At 59.5% G+C, this 17,127-nt stretch overlaps 1 protein-coding gene across 1 annotated transcript in view; it reads right to left on the bottom strand.

The window, feature by feature from the left end:
• LHPP (phospholysine phosphohistidine inorganic pyrophosphate phosphatase) overlaps window positions 1-17,127 on the bottom strand; it is a 75,861-nt gene that overhangs the window by 34,222 nt on the left and 24,512 nt on the right. Inside the window, exon 6 of the mRNA XM_054581664.1 lies at window positions 8,690-8,781. Within this exon, the coding sequence (XP_054437639.1) occupies window positions 8,690-8,781 (92 nt within the window). The remainder of the gene's footprint in view (window positions 1-8,689; window positions 8,782-17,127) is intronic.

Below are 17,127 nucleotides of genomic sequence, written 5' to 3'. Positions count from 1 at the left end.
CTTTACCCCCTCACTCCCTTTTTTACCCCCTTTTTAGAGGGGGCTCAAAAAACTCAGAGAAGGCGCTGCGGCGCTCCGCTGGAGCAAGGCCCGGACTGACCCGGCGCCTGCCACCAGGTGCCGCAGCACCACGAAAAGACGGCACCGGTCGGCAGCCCGCCCATCCGCTCCTCACACGGTGACCGGGCAGCGGGGCCCCTCCCGCAGCCCACCAGCTCTCAGCTGGGCTCTGGGACTCCTCCTCAGCAGAGGGCTCTGCTGCAGCCGCCCGCCGCCTCCCGGCTCCCTCCAGCCCCCTGTGCCCGCAGCCCCAGCCCCCGGCCCCTGCCGTTCGGAGCCCACAGCGTGTACAGCACCGGGCAGGACGTCAGCCAGGGCAGACGGGGCCCCTGCTGCCACCCCCAGCCCGCATGCCTCACCCCCTGCATCCTGCATCGCACGGGGTCCTCCTCGAGCAGCTGCCACGTCCCCCAGGACGCAGTCTATGCCCAGCAGTGAGCTGGGGACCACCTCCCTCCAGGCTGCCAGCCTCGTTTACCTGGTCTCCCACCCAGTGGTAAGCACGCAGCGGGCGCCTGCACAGCCGAGCTGCCTTTCGTGTGCACGCTGGGGGGGAGGGGCAGGAGCCTGGCCAGGGAAGGGTGTGTCTCCTGGCAAGGGGACGGGGAGGCTGGCAGCGGCCACCCCCCGTCCCCATGCAGTCGGTCGGAGAGTCAGTGCTGCCCTATTTAAGGGCAAGCCCACTTTTCCAATCAAGCGTCTGTCCTTCTGGGAGCGGCTGGACACTGGTGTGCCACACTCTGCCAGCTGCCACAGGGTCATGAGCGGAGACAGAAACCTTACATGGTCGTACCTGCACTTTTTTCCCTTCCTCCACCCCAGTACCTAAACTCAGAGCTGCCACCTGGTCCCCCACGAAGGGACGGCTGGGGGCCTGTTCCAGAGACCGTGTTTTGGAGGGCGGAGGCCGCGGCCTCTGCGGCAAGGCTCGGGGGGAAACCTGGAGCAGGAAGTAGTCCGGGGAGCTGGAAGGCCCCTCCAGTGGGGAAGACCGTAGTCACGCCGCTCCGCAAATGCGGAGGGTCCACCAAGGCACAATGGGGACAACAAAATTGGCAAAGATCCAGCCCCATCTCTTGCGGGGGAGACAGATGAGCCAGCGAGGCTTGGGCCTTCCTTCCTTCCTGGGGGAACACAGCCCAAGGACCCCCCCAGGGCACGGGATGGGGACCGGGCCCCCCAGAAGGAGGGCTCTGGGGTGGTGGGTGGTGGGCGGATGGCAGTTCAGCAGGGGCAGGCGCACGGCGGCCCAGTGAGGTCAGAGATTGCCTACACACGAGGGAACCAAGCAAACACGTGGAAGGAGAGAGAGTAATGTGAACCAGGTTTCTCTCTGTTGGAGGAGGAAGGTACGCATTAGCAGAGGCAGAAGGTGGGCGGCGGCCCTGTGGTGCTGGACTGGAACCAGAGGCACTGGTGTGAACTCACAGGTTTCCACACAGTTACTGAGGTACACAGACGCACGGATGGAGGCGTGTGCTACACGTGTACACGCATGTGCCTGTTCCCTGCCTGCGTCCACAGTCGGGGTCTGAGAGCAGCGACACCAAGAGGCCATGCCAGGCTGCCTTGTGCCCAGGTCTGCGATGTTAACAACCTCTTTCCACTAAAAGGGACCAGGGCTCCTGGGGGCAATGGCTAAGTCCAGGGCTGGGACAGTGGCAGAACATGAGGAGCCCGAGATGCCTTTTTTAGTTCCAGAAAGTAAGGAAAGGCTCAGGAACGGCCAGGATGAGTTGAGGACGCAAGGCCAGCTTGGAGGGGCTATCCCGGGCCAATTCGGGGATCATTTGAGCACCCAAATATAGTATGATAGCCATACATTATAACCCACTGAAAGAAATAGGAATCCACAGGAGTCCTCAGTGGTATAAATAAAGACTGGGGCCTTGGCTGGTGTGGCTCAGTGAACTGAGTGCCAGCCTGCGAAGCAAAGGGTCGCCGGTTCAATTCCCAGTCAGGCACATGCCTGGGTTGCGGGCTAGGCCCCCAATGGGGGGCGCATGAGAGGCAACCACATATTGATGTTTCGCTCCCTTTCTTCTTCCCTTCCCCCCTGTCTAAAAATAAATAAAATCTTAAAAAAAAAAAAATGGGGAGAAGAAACCGTCCTTCCCTGTAGTCGAGTATCAGCAAGAACTAGCGATGGGACCGCTTGGCAGCTGCCGCAGAAACAACTGAATCAGGAAGCAGCCACGGATGGTGGAGCCAGCGGGTGAAAGCAGAGAGCCGGCCGGAGTTTTACAGTCTCAAAGCTTCTCCCTACAAGCAGCAACCGACGTGAAGGGAAGCCTTGCTGTCACTGCGCAGCCGTTGCCACCTAATCAAACGACGTCAGCCCCACAAGAGCTGAGGCACAGGGCGTCGCGTGCCTCCTCACAGGGCGCTCGGAGAAGCCCCGGGCGTTGCTTCCGGGCTGTTCTGGCCCCAGATACACAGCCTGGGCCGCAGCATGAGGAGACATTGAACAAAATGACTGCCCTGTCATCTTCACAGCGGCCACTACGGTGACAATCCAGGCAAGGCCGGGAAAGTGCCCCGGCCCGAAGGGCTCCAGAGACGGCCGCGGGGCTGCCGGGTCCAGGGGTCAAGGCCGACCTGCCTCCCTGAAAAGGAGGTAACGGGACCGAGGGTGCGGCCCGACGGGTGTGGCCCTGGGAGAAGGGCATGTGGGGTGTCTGTCTGTTCTGGAAACGCCAGAAACGGGCTGGGAAGAAAACGGCTGTGGGAACCCTGGGGGCCAGAAGGCTCCTCCTGCGGCGAGCGTGTTGGGGGCACAGCAGAAGTGGCCCCGACGTAAGCCAGCGTCCCTGCTGCCGCTCGCCCTTGGCCTTGCGGTAGCCTCCCTCTGCCAGTCCTGGCTCCCCCGGTGGAGCCAGGGGGCCTGAGGCCCTTCCAGGTGGGCCGACTCGGGGGACTCTATCACTAGGGAAGATCTTGGAGGCAGCGGGATTCAGGCAAGTTGGGTGGTGGGCGGGGGGTGGACAGGCAGAGGGCACAGCAGGGCCAGGCTGTGGGGCTCCTCCTCGAGTGGGGACACGGCTTCTTCCGTGCGCAGGGACTGTGGGGAGGTGCCCCCGCCCCTGCCAACAGCCCGCATGGGCCTTGGCCCCTCCCCCGAGAAGGTGCCATGGCAGAGGGGAAAGGCCCCTCTGCCTGCGTCAGCTGGGGAGCCTCGGGCAGGAGGAGTCTTGCTGCAGCAGGCGGGGACCTCCCAGCCCCAGCACCTGCGTCTTCTCCACGCCCCAGCCCCTGAGCCCACGAAGGGTGGCAGGGTGGGGGTGGGCAAGCTCCCAGGACCCCCAGGGCCAGGCTGCCCAGCTTTGACAGAAACACACAACAGTTGAAGGAGAGAGAGGGTGTGGGGGATGCACGGGCCAGTGTGGGGCGTGCATCCTGGTCCCATGTGGCTCTCACCAGGCCAGGTCTGTCTGGGACCTGGCAGCAAGGCGCCCTCTAGTGGCCCCAGCAGAAAGCGGTGTGAGGAAGAAGGGAACAGGGAAGTTGACTGATCCCCTGCACATCCCTTCTGGGTCCTCACCTGGCCTCCCCCTCCCCTGGTGTCCAAGGGGTCCTCAGACAACACAAGGCGCGTGGCTGCACACGACAGGCCCAGGCTGGCCTGGCCCTTCAGCCAGGGGAGCCTCGAGTCCACCTTGCAACCGCCTCTGTCCGGCCAGGGCCCGAGACACACCCCGGCTGCGTCCTGAGTCTGCGGTCTGCAGGTCCAGGGACAGCGGCCCCAGGCGCCCATTCCGTGCACCTGCGCTGGGACCCCTCCCTTCTGCGGCCGCCCAGCCACAGGTCTAAAGTGCACGCGCGTGCGCAAGGCAGTGCGTGGGCCCCGGGCGTGAGTATGGGACAAAATGAGGCCACGGCCCTGCTGCCCCGGTGACAGGGGACGCTGTGGGGGGGGGGTCACAGAGAGGGCGATGGGTTCACCGTCTGAGACCGGGTCCCCTCGCCCTGATCCCTCCTGGGGGACACGCGTTGGGGTGCCGACGGCGTCTCTGGCCGTGTCCTGGCCAGCAAGCGGCAGCAGGAGTGAGGTTCGCCAGCCAGCGGGGCGGGGCACCGCCCTGAGGGGAGGCCTGCTTCCAGCCTGGCCGTCCGTGGGCGAGCAGGGCCCTGGCCGGGCTTCGCGGTCGGGGCGGAGCTGGCACAGGCCCGGGGCGCCGGGAGCTCGGGCTGGGGTCTGGGTGTGAACCGACTCGTCGAGTTGATTTTGGGGTGGCTTTTCTTTCTAAGAATCTCCCAAATTCACAATCCGACAGGGAAAAGGGGTCGCAAGTATACTTGAAAAAGAAACTCTTGTTCTCTAGGAATATTACACTTCCGTCATAAAATATTTAGAAGGTGCCCAAAGATGCAGATGGAACCACACTGCTGGTGACAAGGGGGTGTCTTCCCTTCCAGCCTCTTCGCAACTCACGTCCCTGCACACCTGCACCTGCGGCCCTAACCGCTCGGCTCCGGCGCCGCCGCTGACAGCCCTGGACCTGGAGGGGGAGGTCGCAGAGCGCGTGGACTCCGAGACTCGAATGGCAGGACCCACGCCCCTGCCGGCCTGGGCTCCAGTTTCCCCGTCAGCAGGGGGCAGCGAGTGACCCTGAAATCGCAGTGCCCACCTATGGGGACATGGGACCAGCCTCCCAGGGTGGCCCTAGGGACCAGAGGTACAGTAATGACCTGGGACCCACGGGTGCCCATTAGATGTCACCACACTCCCCGGATGATCCGAGGCTTTACTGAGCCCTGACCGTCTTCAGCCTCTCAGCAGGTCTGCCAGCATCTGCGGGGCATCTCCAGGGACAAGGACTCCCCCCTCTCTGGGCGGCCCATTCTATTTTGGAAGAGCTCGGACCCACCTTCACGGGCACAGTGTCCTCCCAGGTTAAATGAGGTCCCTTCCAGCCCTTGCCAGGGCCTGGCGAGAGCCAGCAGCGACGTGAGCCAAAGGCCACTGCAAAGGTCTCTCTCTGGCCCTGGCGAAGGGCTGTGAGGGGACTGGCTCCGCATACCCCAAAGCCGCACGCGTAAAGGAAGCAGAGCCCTGGGGCAGGCAGGTGCCCCGGTGGGCAGAAAGGGGCCCATGCGGCCGGCCGGCCAGGGAGGCCGAGAGAACGCTGCCGCCATCCCGCTGTCCCACGCACCCCTGCTCACTGCCAGCGAACAGGCCGACCTGTCAGCGCACTCCACTGAGGAGGCCGCGGGTGGGGGCAGCTTCAGGATGAGCTCAATCCAGGCTCTCAAACACGTGACTGGGGGCTCCCTGTGTCTCTGGGCTCTGCCCTCCTGCCAGGCGGCGCCACCTTCGGGCAGGGCTTTCCCTGCGCTGCCAGAGGTGGCCACTGCTGCTTCTCAGCTTACGTTCTGCTGGCCACTGTCCTGGGGGTTCTGGAGAGTCCTGGGCCAGCTCGCCGCCCTGACTCAGGCCACATGCCGGCCACTGTGGCCAGGCCCTCGGCGAGCTCCAGACCGGCAGAGCCTGAGTCCCATGCCCAGACCTGGGGCCCTGTGGCGGGCGGGGCGGGAGGAAGGCCACCCCACAGGAACACGGGGACCGCATCAGAGCAGGCAGAGACAAAAGGTGTGGCCACCACATCCTGTCTATGTACTGGGCCCTTTGAAGGACCACTGCCAACCGTAATAGCTAAGGGTTTTCATCCCCAAGAGGAATTTTGGCCCCTTTGGAGGTGCCTCACCCCTGGGAATGGATGGGCTACACGAAGGGGCCAGACCCTGGCAGGACCCTGGGCTGGGAGGGTCTGTCCGCAGGCCTGTCACCTCAGACCCGCCAGGAGCAGGGCAGGCGGGGAGAACGCCCAAAAGGCCCTTACCTGCCAGCCAGGTGAGGCCGCACCCTGGTGGGGCTGGAAGTCCAAACAGAGCAGGTATGAAAAGGAAGCTTTGTGTTGCCCCGTCCAGGGCCTGGGCCGCCCTGCGGGGTTGGGGGGGGGCGGGGGGGTGTTTGCAGACTGTCTGCCCCAGGAGCCTCTCCCAGCTCCCAGCTCCCAGCTCCCAGCGGGGTTGCCAGAGGGGACCCCACCCCTGAGCAAAGCTCAAGGCCCTTGCTGCGAGGGGACTAAGCTTTCTTGCTGGGGCTTCCCAAGCGCAGGCCACCCTGGGACCTTTCCCAGCGCCGGGGCTTCATCCTCTTCTCTTTGGGCCATTTCGTGATAAAAGCAGGAAGCATGGGGAGGTCGCGGGGAGGTCGCAGGGAGGCCTCGTAGCCACGGGCGAGTTCAAACCCTGCTCTCCCCAGTGGCGCCGTGGCCCTGGGCATGCGTGAGCACCTGTGCGTGGGCGCAGCTGGAAGGCGCCGGCCGGGGTGCGTTCTGCAGCAGGGCCCTCAGGGGCTCTGGCACCCCCTCTGCCTTTCTAGCACTGGCGGCTGGCAGGGCCCCTCTAGATTCAAACACGGCGAGACCACGCCCGGACACAGAACACAGCCCCGCCCTTCCCCAGCTCACACCTGAGGCAGACAGGGCATGCGCTGCCCTTCGGGCCTCGTGCTTCTCGCTCACACAGACAGACCGGGAGTGGCGAGTTCCGGAGGCAGGCGGGGCGGGGTGGCCCTGGCAGGAGCTGGGTGCTGCCGGGGGCAGGGCGGGGGGGCTGTGGGCAGGGGAGGGCCAGGGTGCCGGCTGACTTCTGAGGCTGTTCACTGGCCCGAGCCGGCCACTCCTGCAGAGAGCACCATGCAGGGTGCCACCAGGCCTTTCGGATTTCCGGCCCCATGGGGTCTGCAGAGCACACAGCTCCTGTGACTGTCCAGTGGGGCCCTGACCCAGCCAAGATGTGGTCTGTGCACCAAGAGTGCCCTCTGCTGGGAGGAGGCGGTGGTGCAGGGGCCCCAGAGCCCAACAGAAAAGCAGGGAGCCCTGATGAGAGTCAGAGGCAAGCCAGAACTTTCTAGTAGCCACATTAACAAAAATAAAAATATGCAGGTGAAAGTAACATAAAATACCAGCATTTTCCATCAACATGAGAAGTCATGAACATGCCCTTTCACGCTCCTTTTCTCCCGCTCAGCTGTGAAATCTCGCGTGCATCCTGACTCCCAGCGTGTCAGCCTGGACCGCCCCCACTGCAGGTGCTCAGCAGCCGCCTGAAGCTCGTGGCCCCCGCTGGGGCCGCTCGGCTGCAGAGGGTGGCCAGCGGCAGAGAGGGCCCCACCGGCTTTCACCGCACGAGGCCCGGCCTCCTTTCCTGCCATGTGCCCTCCCCACCCCCCTGCCGGTGGCTCATTCACTGTCTTAACTGAGCTAAGGCTTTTCCTCCGCCCCGCACAGCAGCAAAGGCAGATTTATGTCCTTACATACAAACCATTCAAAAGGTCCGAAATTTTAAATGTCGTAAAGAAAAGAAAGGCTATAGCCCATCCTCTCCACAGGGCCCGGCGGCCGTACCCTGAGGGAGCGGGAGACACCACCGCTGTCACCCCGCCTTTGCCGAGCACTTGCTGGGTGCCAGGCATGGCTCCGGGCCCTTCTGGATTTAAATAACGAGGAAAGGCCATGGAACGATGCCACAAAACACAGTTCAAGAAAATACCAGGTTATGAAACAATATAATCCCAGTTTTGTAAAAAGAAAAAAAAATATGTACGAGCCACGTTATCAGCATGAAGGAGGTGGTCTGGGAGGATGCGGCCAATTGTTGGCGGGGCCTGACTCTCAGGAAACGGGATCGTCAGGGCTCTGGAAGGCGCAGCCCCTGCACATTTGTGGGCGTCCCGACTGCATGTGTGAACCTCCTTCCGAGGCCCAGCGACCCTGAGGCGCGCTCGGGGCCTGGGCCAGCTCGGGACGTTCTCAGCCTAGGGGTGGGCGGCTCGGACTGGCCAGAAAGACCCCACTGAGCATACACCTCCTCGGGACAGACAACGTGCTTTCTCCCCCAAGAACCCAGAAGAATCTCTGTGCGAAACACTCCACTCCTTACCACCTTCTGAGCCACACCCAGGTTTCCAGGAAGGAGGCGGCCCTCCTGGGGCCATGGTTCCGGGCAGGTGCCGGTGGCTGGCCTGGCTTCCGATGGCACAGCGGACGCCGGGATGACCCCCTGGGCCCAGCAGCATCAGGCAACAGAGCGCCACCCAGAGGCTCTGGAGATAGAGGTTCTGTTCCGAAGTGGCCCTGACCCATCCCTGACCAAGGACCTGTCGCCTCTGGGTTCTCTGTCTCTCACATAATGATGAAGGCACAGCCATGGGCGGGGGCGGGGGTGTGTGACCAGGTGGGATGGAGCACCTGCGAGCCCCAGCCAGTGCCACGCGGCCAAGAACTGGGAGGCGCACGGACCACAGTCACCCCGACGTGCTATGGGCAGCAGCCCGGGACGGCTGGGGCCTTTGCCTCTTTGTCTCCATGTGACACAGCCACTCAAATCTGTTCAGAAACTTGGACCCGGTATCCAAGGCTGCTCGATGCCCCCACTGTCTGGTAGAAGGGCAGCCAGGCTGACCTCAGGGGACAGTCATATAAAAGTCATGCAGGTACCTGCACACTGCTCTTCCACTGAGAAATAACCCCTTCATTCCAGACAACAAAATGAAACGAAAACACAGGCCCCCCAGGAACCCACGGAGGACGGCGGCTGAGGGGCGGCCACGCGAGGCACGTACCTGAACTTCCCGGTCCGCACCTGCAGCGCCCTCATCCCGCACCGCTGGGCTCCGCCGACGTCGCCCACGATGTCGTCTCCGATCATGACGGCCTGCCGCACAGGAAAATGCACTCAGGAGTCACGTCAGCAGGGTGCCGGTCCTCCCCCTGTGCCCCTTCGTCTTTGTTGACAGAGTAAGTGGCTTGGTTTGGTGTTTAAAACCCCCGTCATACAAATTACAGGAGGTCAACTCATCATATTGATTAAAAGGCAACCCCGCTGGAGTATTCCCCCCACTGCGCCCCTGGGCCGTGGCTCTGGATGGTGCGGATCTGGGCACTCTGGAACCCACCGGCGGGGGTCAAAGTGACAATGTACCACGAGGGGGGGTTGGAACTGGCCCTGCCTCGCCTCTTCTTGAATGTAGCGGGCTGAGCTTTACCTGGGACTAAGTGCTTTGTGGCCAGGTCATTGTGTCAACCCTTGGTTCTGTGAAAACTAAGCAAGTCTCTGGCAGATCTTTGAAGGCTGCAGTTCTAAAAAATGTTGCTTTCAATAGGAAAGGTAGTACCTCTAAAGAACAAAATAATACGCAAACACACACACACACACACACACACACACACACATTGCTCGTAGCCTGGAGCAGCCGTGAGGGCGTATTCTCCCACCTGAAATAGCTAGAAAATCAGACAGACCACATAAAGCAACAGTTTTCGAGACACCGGATGACAGACAATGGGCAAGCCTCCGCTCGGAGCTATAAAATAGGCATAATCAGTGTGATGTTTAAATAAAATCACAGATGCTAAGCATCAAGTCAGTGACCGGACGTAATGAGTTACCTACGTATGTTCAAGGGGAGAAAGAAGGAAACGTTCTACTGAGGAAACCGCTAACCTGGCCCCACGGGAGACAGGCCGTAGCCTTTGCAACGGCACTGTGTCTCTTGAGACGCCGCACCTTTGCCTCAAGCCCTTTGTGGGCCAGGCAGCGGGGACACAGTGGGTCAGAGAGGTGGGCGCTGCCAGGCGAACGCAGAAGACAGACTGTTCGTCAGCTAATTTCACAAACACCCAGTCAGGACCTGTGATAAAGCACAGGGAAGAAAAGTGCAGGAGGCTGTGAGGCCTGACCTTGGGGGCTAGGTGGTGATCAGGGCGGGCTTCCTGGAGGAGGTGAGGTTTAGTGCTTTGATCCTAAGGGCAAGAGGGGTCAATCAGATTGGGGATGTAGGGGGAGGGATGAGAGTATTATTCCCAGCAGGGGATACCACATGCGTGCTAACTACCCATCTGCCACCATTCACTGGGGCAGGCCACACAATGAATTACAAAAGCACAGGCTAATAAGCCTGAGCAATTGTCCTTGGAAACAGCCTGTGAATAGGCCTTTAAATAAGGAATCGGGAGGAGCTTGTGGAAAAGGACAAAGGCTGAGCTGGTGCCGCCCCAGGCGGGAGGGAGGTAGTTCCAGGTAAACATGAGGCTTTTCTAACAATCAGCACAGACTGCAAGCGCTGGTCACTTAAACACGTCCAAGCAGAGGCCAGAGGGGCTTCTGTGAGAGAAGTGACCGGCGAGCTGACCCCACAGACAGCTTGGAGCAGGTGGCCAGTGGCCGCCAGTGCTGAGTCCTGCCTACTGCTAGGACCACAACCCAGCACGAGACGCACGAGAGCGGAAAGCAGCTGCACTCTTCCTAGTGAAATTCTCAACTGTGGAGGTTTCACTGTATTTTTTCTAATGTCTCTCCATGTAATCCTGTTTTCAAAGTGAGTTACACTATACTGGCAACATACTGTTTACAATAATTTTCCATTGGACAAGGACTGATATATTTTTACTGTAATCATTTTGTAATTTTTTCTAGTGTCATACATGTATACATTAAATGAGCGATTTTGGTTTTCATTTATAGTAGTGATCAAAAGTTCCTTTCAAAGTACATTGAAGTTTAAAAATGAATCAATGTAAAGAGACATTAAGTAAACAACAGAGCCAGAGGCAAACACCCAGATGTGGTAAAGGTTAGAATTTTTTATTCCAGAAAGACTGATGTTGGAGAAAACAGTGTCAGACCCCCCGAGGTCTGATTTTTGGGTCCACGCGCCCCCACGCAGCTGTGTGGGGGCCATCAATCACTGAAGAAGAAACAGTCAGGGGCCACGTGCGGTCCCTGACGTGGGACTGGCAGCAGGGCCCGCAGCACCCGCGGGTGAGTCTAAGGTGCCTGCAAAGCCAGGGTCACCCAGGAACCACACAGCTGGCCTGGGAGGGGGCGCTGGGGTGGGCAGGGGCGCGGCTCAGGCGGCTGGGCCCGCCGTGAGCCCCAGCACAAGGCTCTGCCTTGCCCTTCTCAAGGGGCGGTCCTGACTGTTAGGCTGGCCACTAGGCAGTCACTACGCTCCAACGAGGACCCCGTCCACTGCTCTCAGAGACTCCCGGGGCATCGTGCTGGAAGGTTCCTTAGGAAACAAGTCTTCCAATGATCACATGTCCCGCCTGGCACCCTCCATGCTTGGGGGGAAATACAACTTTGTGCCTGCTTGCGTGTGCACGTGCACCCCCCACCCCCGGCAGCGGAAACCTTCCTCCTAAGAACAGACTCGGGGCCTCCTGGGCGAGGACGTTTGTAGATGTGGCCGGTGCAGGTGGCGCCAGTGAGAGGAGATGGGGGCTCTTGGAGGAGGACCTGTCTAGGAGGCGCGGCGGCTGCGACCCCGCGCGCACGGTGACCCACAGCCCAGGCCCCGAGGGAGGCTGGAGGCGCGCGGGGCGCGGGGATCCCGGGGGCGCCGCAGCGGGGCGGCGATGGCCGCCTGGGCCGGCCCGGAATGCCAGAGTGCTCTCAGGCCCGGGGGATTTCACAGATTTACTGTCGGTGAAGGGCAATAATCACGCCAGGAGGAGCAATTATTGCCAAATCATTTAGGATTTAAAAAATCATTGGTGAGAAGATAGAGGTCAAGAGGTGCGCTGTCGGGGGAAATAAAAAAAAACAAACCCCACCTGTCAGGCCTGGGCTGCACCTCCCCTCTGACTGCGGTACGGCAGAAGGAAGGTGGAGCCTCCCACCCGGCCCGCGCAGGGAGCCGGCGCTGCGGGGACGCCCCCACCCTGGCCTGCGGGCCGCCTGTGCGCTGTGGGCTCAGGGCGGGGGCACCCATCCTGCTTGCTGCCTGCCTGCCTCCCGGCCCCGTGTCCTCGACGCCATCCTAGCGACCAGGGGAGGAGCCCATCCTAACAGGTGATGTCTGGGAGCGCCAAGGAGCTCCCCCAAGCAAGCCCGCGGGTGGCAGCTTCCTAGTTATGCCCAGAGCTCCTCCGCCTCCCACGGGCAGCAAGCGGCAGGGCTGGTGGTGACGAGCAGCGGACAGGTCTGTGTGTCAGCCCGGGGTCACACCAACATGGAGAGGCCTGGGGGTGACATCTAGGGTGAGCCCAGGATGAGACTGTGAGGAATCCAGGCCCCCCCGTCCCCCGGAGATGGCTCAGCGCTAAGTAACTTCCCCCACAGTCTGCCACATTTACAAGTAACAATATCAACACAGAAAAAGTCCAGTTTTATAAAAAGTAAGCAACAACGGTGCTGATGAGGATGTGGGGAAATGAGCAACGTACAGCACAGCCCAACGGCGGCTCCACTGGGATTTCGAAGAGAATAATCAAACATGTGCAAAGGATGTACTTGTAGAGTGTTCACCAGGGTTACGTACGAGAGGAAGGCTGGCAGTGACCCAAGTGTTCCAAAGGGGGGACTGCTGGACAGCGGCGCGGGCAGTCCCCATGAAGGAGGACCATGTAGCATTCACTGAAATTACTTTGTTTCGGTGCTTAAACAAGCACAAAGGACGTTGTTCCTAATTCGATATTAATGGGGGAGGGGGGATCAGGTTTCAAATAGTAGATACAGGATTATCCCAATTTTGAATTAAAAATGGGTAATTGAAAAGGTTAAGCATAATTTGTGTTACTCTAAGGGGAATGATGAACATTTTTTAAAATTGTATTTAAAAATGTTTTCAATCTCCTTTTATGAGTTGCTTCATAATCAGACTAAAGAATACTTGTGTTTTGAGGGGAAGAAAATAAAATTTACTACAAAAGGCTCTAGGGGAGAAAACATCTTGAGAAAAACTAAGACAAGAGGTTACGGAAGCTGCCGCGTGGCAGACACGCGGCACCGGCAGCCTCCTAGCTGGGGTCTCCTCCGCAGGGAGCTTCAGGTTAAGGCCAGCTGCGGGAGGGGGCGGGCAGTCCCTCCTGGAGGAGGACCTGTCTAGGAGGAGCGGCGGCTGCGACCCCGCGCAGTGACCCGCAGCCCAGGCCCCGGCCAAGCCCGCAGCCCAAGTGAGGTTGGAGGCGCGCGGGGTGCGGGGATTCCGGGGGCGCGGTCCTCCCTGAGCTGGCACCCAAGGACCGTGCACCACTGGGCGGGGCGGGGCCGCCCCCCCCAGAATAAACGCCCTGAAAGCCCGGGCACAGACGAAGGGGCGGAGTCTGCGCTGCGCGCCCTCCCTGACAGCCCCGCGGGCCTCAGCGGCCCGGAGAGCACGCACCCTCGTTGCCCAAGGTCTAACTTTATTTTCTATAGTTCGTGTTCTGCCACATACATATATTTTTTTCACAACATAAAATATTATGCTGCTACATGTGCCTTTTCAGACCTCATTTCACCAAACCGAGACGTTCTGCCAGGCCGCTGACCCCGCCTCGAGAGCAGGGTGCAACAGAGAACCCCAGGGGGCAGGGTCCGGTCGTACCCCTCGGCGGAGTCATCTTGGGCTTAATGCTCGATTTTTGGGGTCTCGCAAGACTGTGGTTCCCAACTGGGGGCCCCCTTGCTCCCCTGCGGGCATTGGGCAATCCCTGGAGACATCTGAGGTTTGGCAGCGGGAGGGCGGGTGCTCCTGAGCATCCTGTAGGGCAGAGGACAGCCCCTGCCAGCGGGGACGACCGGGCCCCCAACCGTCAACAGCGCCAAGGTCGAGAGGCCCTGTCTTCCCCCGGGGACGAGAGGCAAGTGCTTGGGTGTGATGGAGAGTGGGGGCGGGGTAAGGATGTCACGAAGCGAGTGAGCCCGTGACGGAGCCTGGAGCGCCCAGGGCTGTGGTGCTCAAAGCCCCCCACCCCCACCCCCGCCGCGAGCCGAGCCTCGGGCTCCACGCCTGTGAAATGGGCGCACCCTGCTCCTGGTACCTCAGCGCCCTGCTCTGAAATGTTCCGATTCCCATTAAACCCGCGCAACTGATGGAACTTTTCGGGATTATGGAAAACTGCTCGAACTTTCACATCATCAGGGCTTCAGGGAGAAGCAAGGGAACCACCCCGCGGTTCCAAAGCCTTGAACCCTGAGAATTAGGCGTTTCCAGAAGTAACCTTTAAGGAATGTTGTTCTTCGCCTTATCACCGAATCCTAGAAAGGGCCTGGTTCCCTCTCTGGGGTTTGAATTCCTGTCTATCAGAGTAACACCGGCAATTGGTTACTTCTGGGCGATTGAGGAAAGGCTCCGATGAAAATTGGATTTGAGGGGTTATATCCATTCCCCAGGCAGGCCGTAGAGCCCTCGCAGCAAGGAGCGGGCGGGCCTGGGGAGACGCAGTTACCCCGGGAAACGGCCGGCAACAAGCGCATTGATTACAGCAGCCTGAAAAACTTCAGGCTGCTACAGGCTGGCGCTTCGGCAGCAAGGCAGCTCCTCACGGGCGTTTTTCATGCAAAGTAAAGAAGCAGGAACAGAGAATGAGCACCTTGTGCAAAAGACACAGTCGTGTGCAATGGCCTTGTGTCGAAACACTGTGTTAAAATGTCTACACACCCCAGGCTCAGGGGACGCTGGTGAACACAGGGGCAAAGCGCGGGGGGTGGGGGCGGGGCGTGCGAGGAACGTGCAATTGCCACTCAACTGCCTGTCAAGGGGATGAACAGAAATGACACTCGTGGGTGAAAGACAGAATGATGATGTGGGAGGTAAATAAGGTTCAGCTTCACCACGTGGGCTCAGAGCCAGCAGGGAACACAATCCCTCAGCTCCCAGGGCCGCAGACGTGGGTGGCAGGCACAGAGGACCTACCAGGGCCCCAGATCCTCGCCCCTCCCCACCTACCCCCGGCCCCGCCGCCCCGGAACGGCCCGACGAGCAGCCCGGACTCACCCAACCCCCCGTAAGGCCCTCGGCGGCCTTTGGCGGTGAGAGGAGGGCAGTTTCGCATTCAGAATGCAAAAATGAGACTGTGGACGTAACTGGAAAATGCCAGAGAAGAAAACAAAGCTGGGTGGGCAGGGGGTGGATGTCACCGCAGCTGGAGCTGTCCAAGTACAAGCAAAAGTTTACTCTCCAGGTCGTCCGGTCCTGTTTCTCAGGCAGCGACAGCGTCTTGTTCTGAGTTTGCTACGGGTTTCTAAACACGATTTCTGAACAGTGACGGTGAGTGTGGCTCCTTGGGAGGGGGGCGGAGTCCAGGGAGGGCACAGGGCAGCGGTGGGACCCTGTCACCACAGGGGGCAGGGCACGGGGCTCGGATGCCACCTTGAAGGCTCCCGCAGGTCGCAGATGAAATACTTGGAACATCAATAAGAGAGTAACTGCAATGGGCCAAAACACAGCCAACGTGTTTATGTCTATTTTTTTAAATAATGATATATGTATTTTTGAATCTCCTTTGTCACTTGGGGAGGATGTCAGAGAATCGACTTATTTTGAATATTAATGAATATGGGAAAGAAACAGGCAATTATCCTACACAAACTGTACCTCGGGGTAACAAAGAATTGGTGAGATGTTTTCCTACAGAGAAGTAACCGGGGGATAAACGAGGGAGGAACCCTAGAATTCAAACATCGCCACTTAGCAGCCCAGAAAGGGTGAATGGAGTCGGGGACCCATCCTCCGTAGCCGCTGACGCCGCAGGAAGAGACGTAACCTGGACAGTCTGTGGGGCCACCTAGAGAGCAGCCCTCAAAACGCTGCGCCGGACTGTGGCCGAGCTCCTAGACCCCCCACCAGGCTGCCGGCGCCGGCAGGCAGGGGAGCGGGCAGACGGAAGGCCGGGCCCGGGAACCCGCCATTTGGCCAACAGCGCAGGGACGGCTGTTTCAGGTAAGAACTATCAATGGACGCTAGATTAGGAGGGAAGAGAACAAGACGAAGAGGGTACTTACAGAGAGCCAAGACCCTTCCCTCAGGATACTTATTTCTTGCAAAGGGACAAATAGTCATTTCACAGCGGAGAACCCTGGCCGTGGTCACCTGCCTCCTGAGGGGATGGGCCCAGAGGGCACAGCGGTGCTTCTGTGAGGTTCCCGCCCCAGATGTGTAACATCAGGAAAAACCAGTCTGAGGGACATTCTACAAAAACCCCTGGCCAGTACTCCTCAAAACCGCCACGGTCCTGAGAGACAAAGGGAGGCTGAGGAACTGCCCGAGAGCAGAGGGCACCTTTTTCTGGGCCCTCTTGGCCAGAGCTGGCTGGACCCCACTAACAGGACTGGCCCCAGTTGTTTGATGAGCCTTTACCCTCAGGACTAGAAAATTTCTGCAAATGCCCTGAATGCGCAGAGGCTCCAGGAACTTACGACACAGAACAAACTGGAGCACAGCCACCAACGGGACCCTGCCCCCAAAGACAACATCCAAGCACGACGCAGCCTATACAAGACCAGCTGCACCAGCCGCCCTGTCCCCTAATGAAAGCGCGAAGCCCCGACGCCGGGGCTGGTGCCTCTCCCCGCACCTCGTCCTCTCGCTCACTCGGGAAAATAAAAACAAAACCTTTACCCTCTGCACGTCTTCCCTTTGTGAATTCTTTCGCAGCCCGTGTCACCGACCGCCCTGACAGGCACGGCCACCAAATGCAAGTGGCCCCGACCAGGTGCAGGTGGGATGGTCTCCGGTGACTGAGGCAGGCAGGTGAATTCGCCGGGAGACCTTCTGCAGAAAGTCTTGTAGCCGCACTGCTTGTTCTGTAAGATGTTGTCAGCGCTTGGGAAGTTGGTTTGAGAGCATATGGGAATTCCTTGTTACTGCTGTGGCAACTTTTTTACAAATGTGCAATTATGTCAACACAAACCGTTAAAAACCATTTTTAAAAGTGGCTTCTGAGCTGACAACTACTGAAGCTCTGTGCCGGGTTCGCGGGGGTTCCTTGTGCCGCTCGCGCTGCTTGCACAGGCAGCCGCCGCATTTCACAGTGGAAAGTTACACAGAGACTCAAGGGACAAAACAGCCGCGCGCAAGGACGCTGCAGACCTTGTTTGGGTTTGATTCAAACACATCAATGTAGAAGACCGTTTCTGAGACAGAGAAATTCAAGTATGGGTCAGTATAATTTTAAAAATGTGGATTGGTATTAGATCCACACTAAGGGGTTACTACTGATGTTGCGGGGTGGGTTTTTTTCATTGTGATACACACCAGACTGACCAATGTAGCCACGTGAAAGTTTCAGATCAGGG

This window comes from Pteronotus mesoamericanus, unplaced genomic scaffold (genome assembly GCF_021234165.1).
Source record: "Pteronotus mesoamericanus isolate MK-2021 breed Mesoamerican mustached bat unplaced genomic scaffold, CSHL_Meso_final contig_657, whole genome shotgun sequence".
NCBI classification, from domain to species: Eukaryota; Metazoa; Chordata; class Mammalia; order Chiroptera; family Mormoopidae; genus Pteronotus; species Pteronotus mesoamericanus.
The sequence above is the reverse complement of the archived record's forward strand: the minus strand, read 5'-3'. Positions and strand labels throughout refer to the sequence as shown.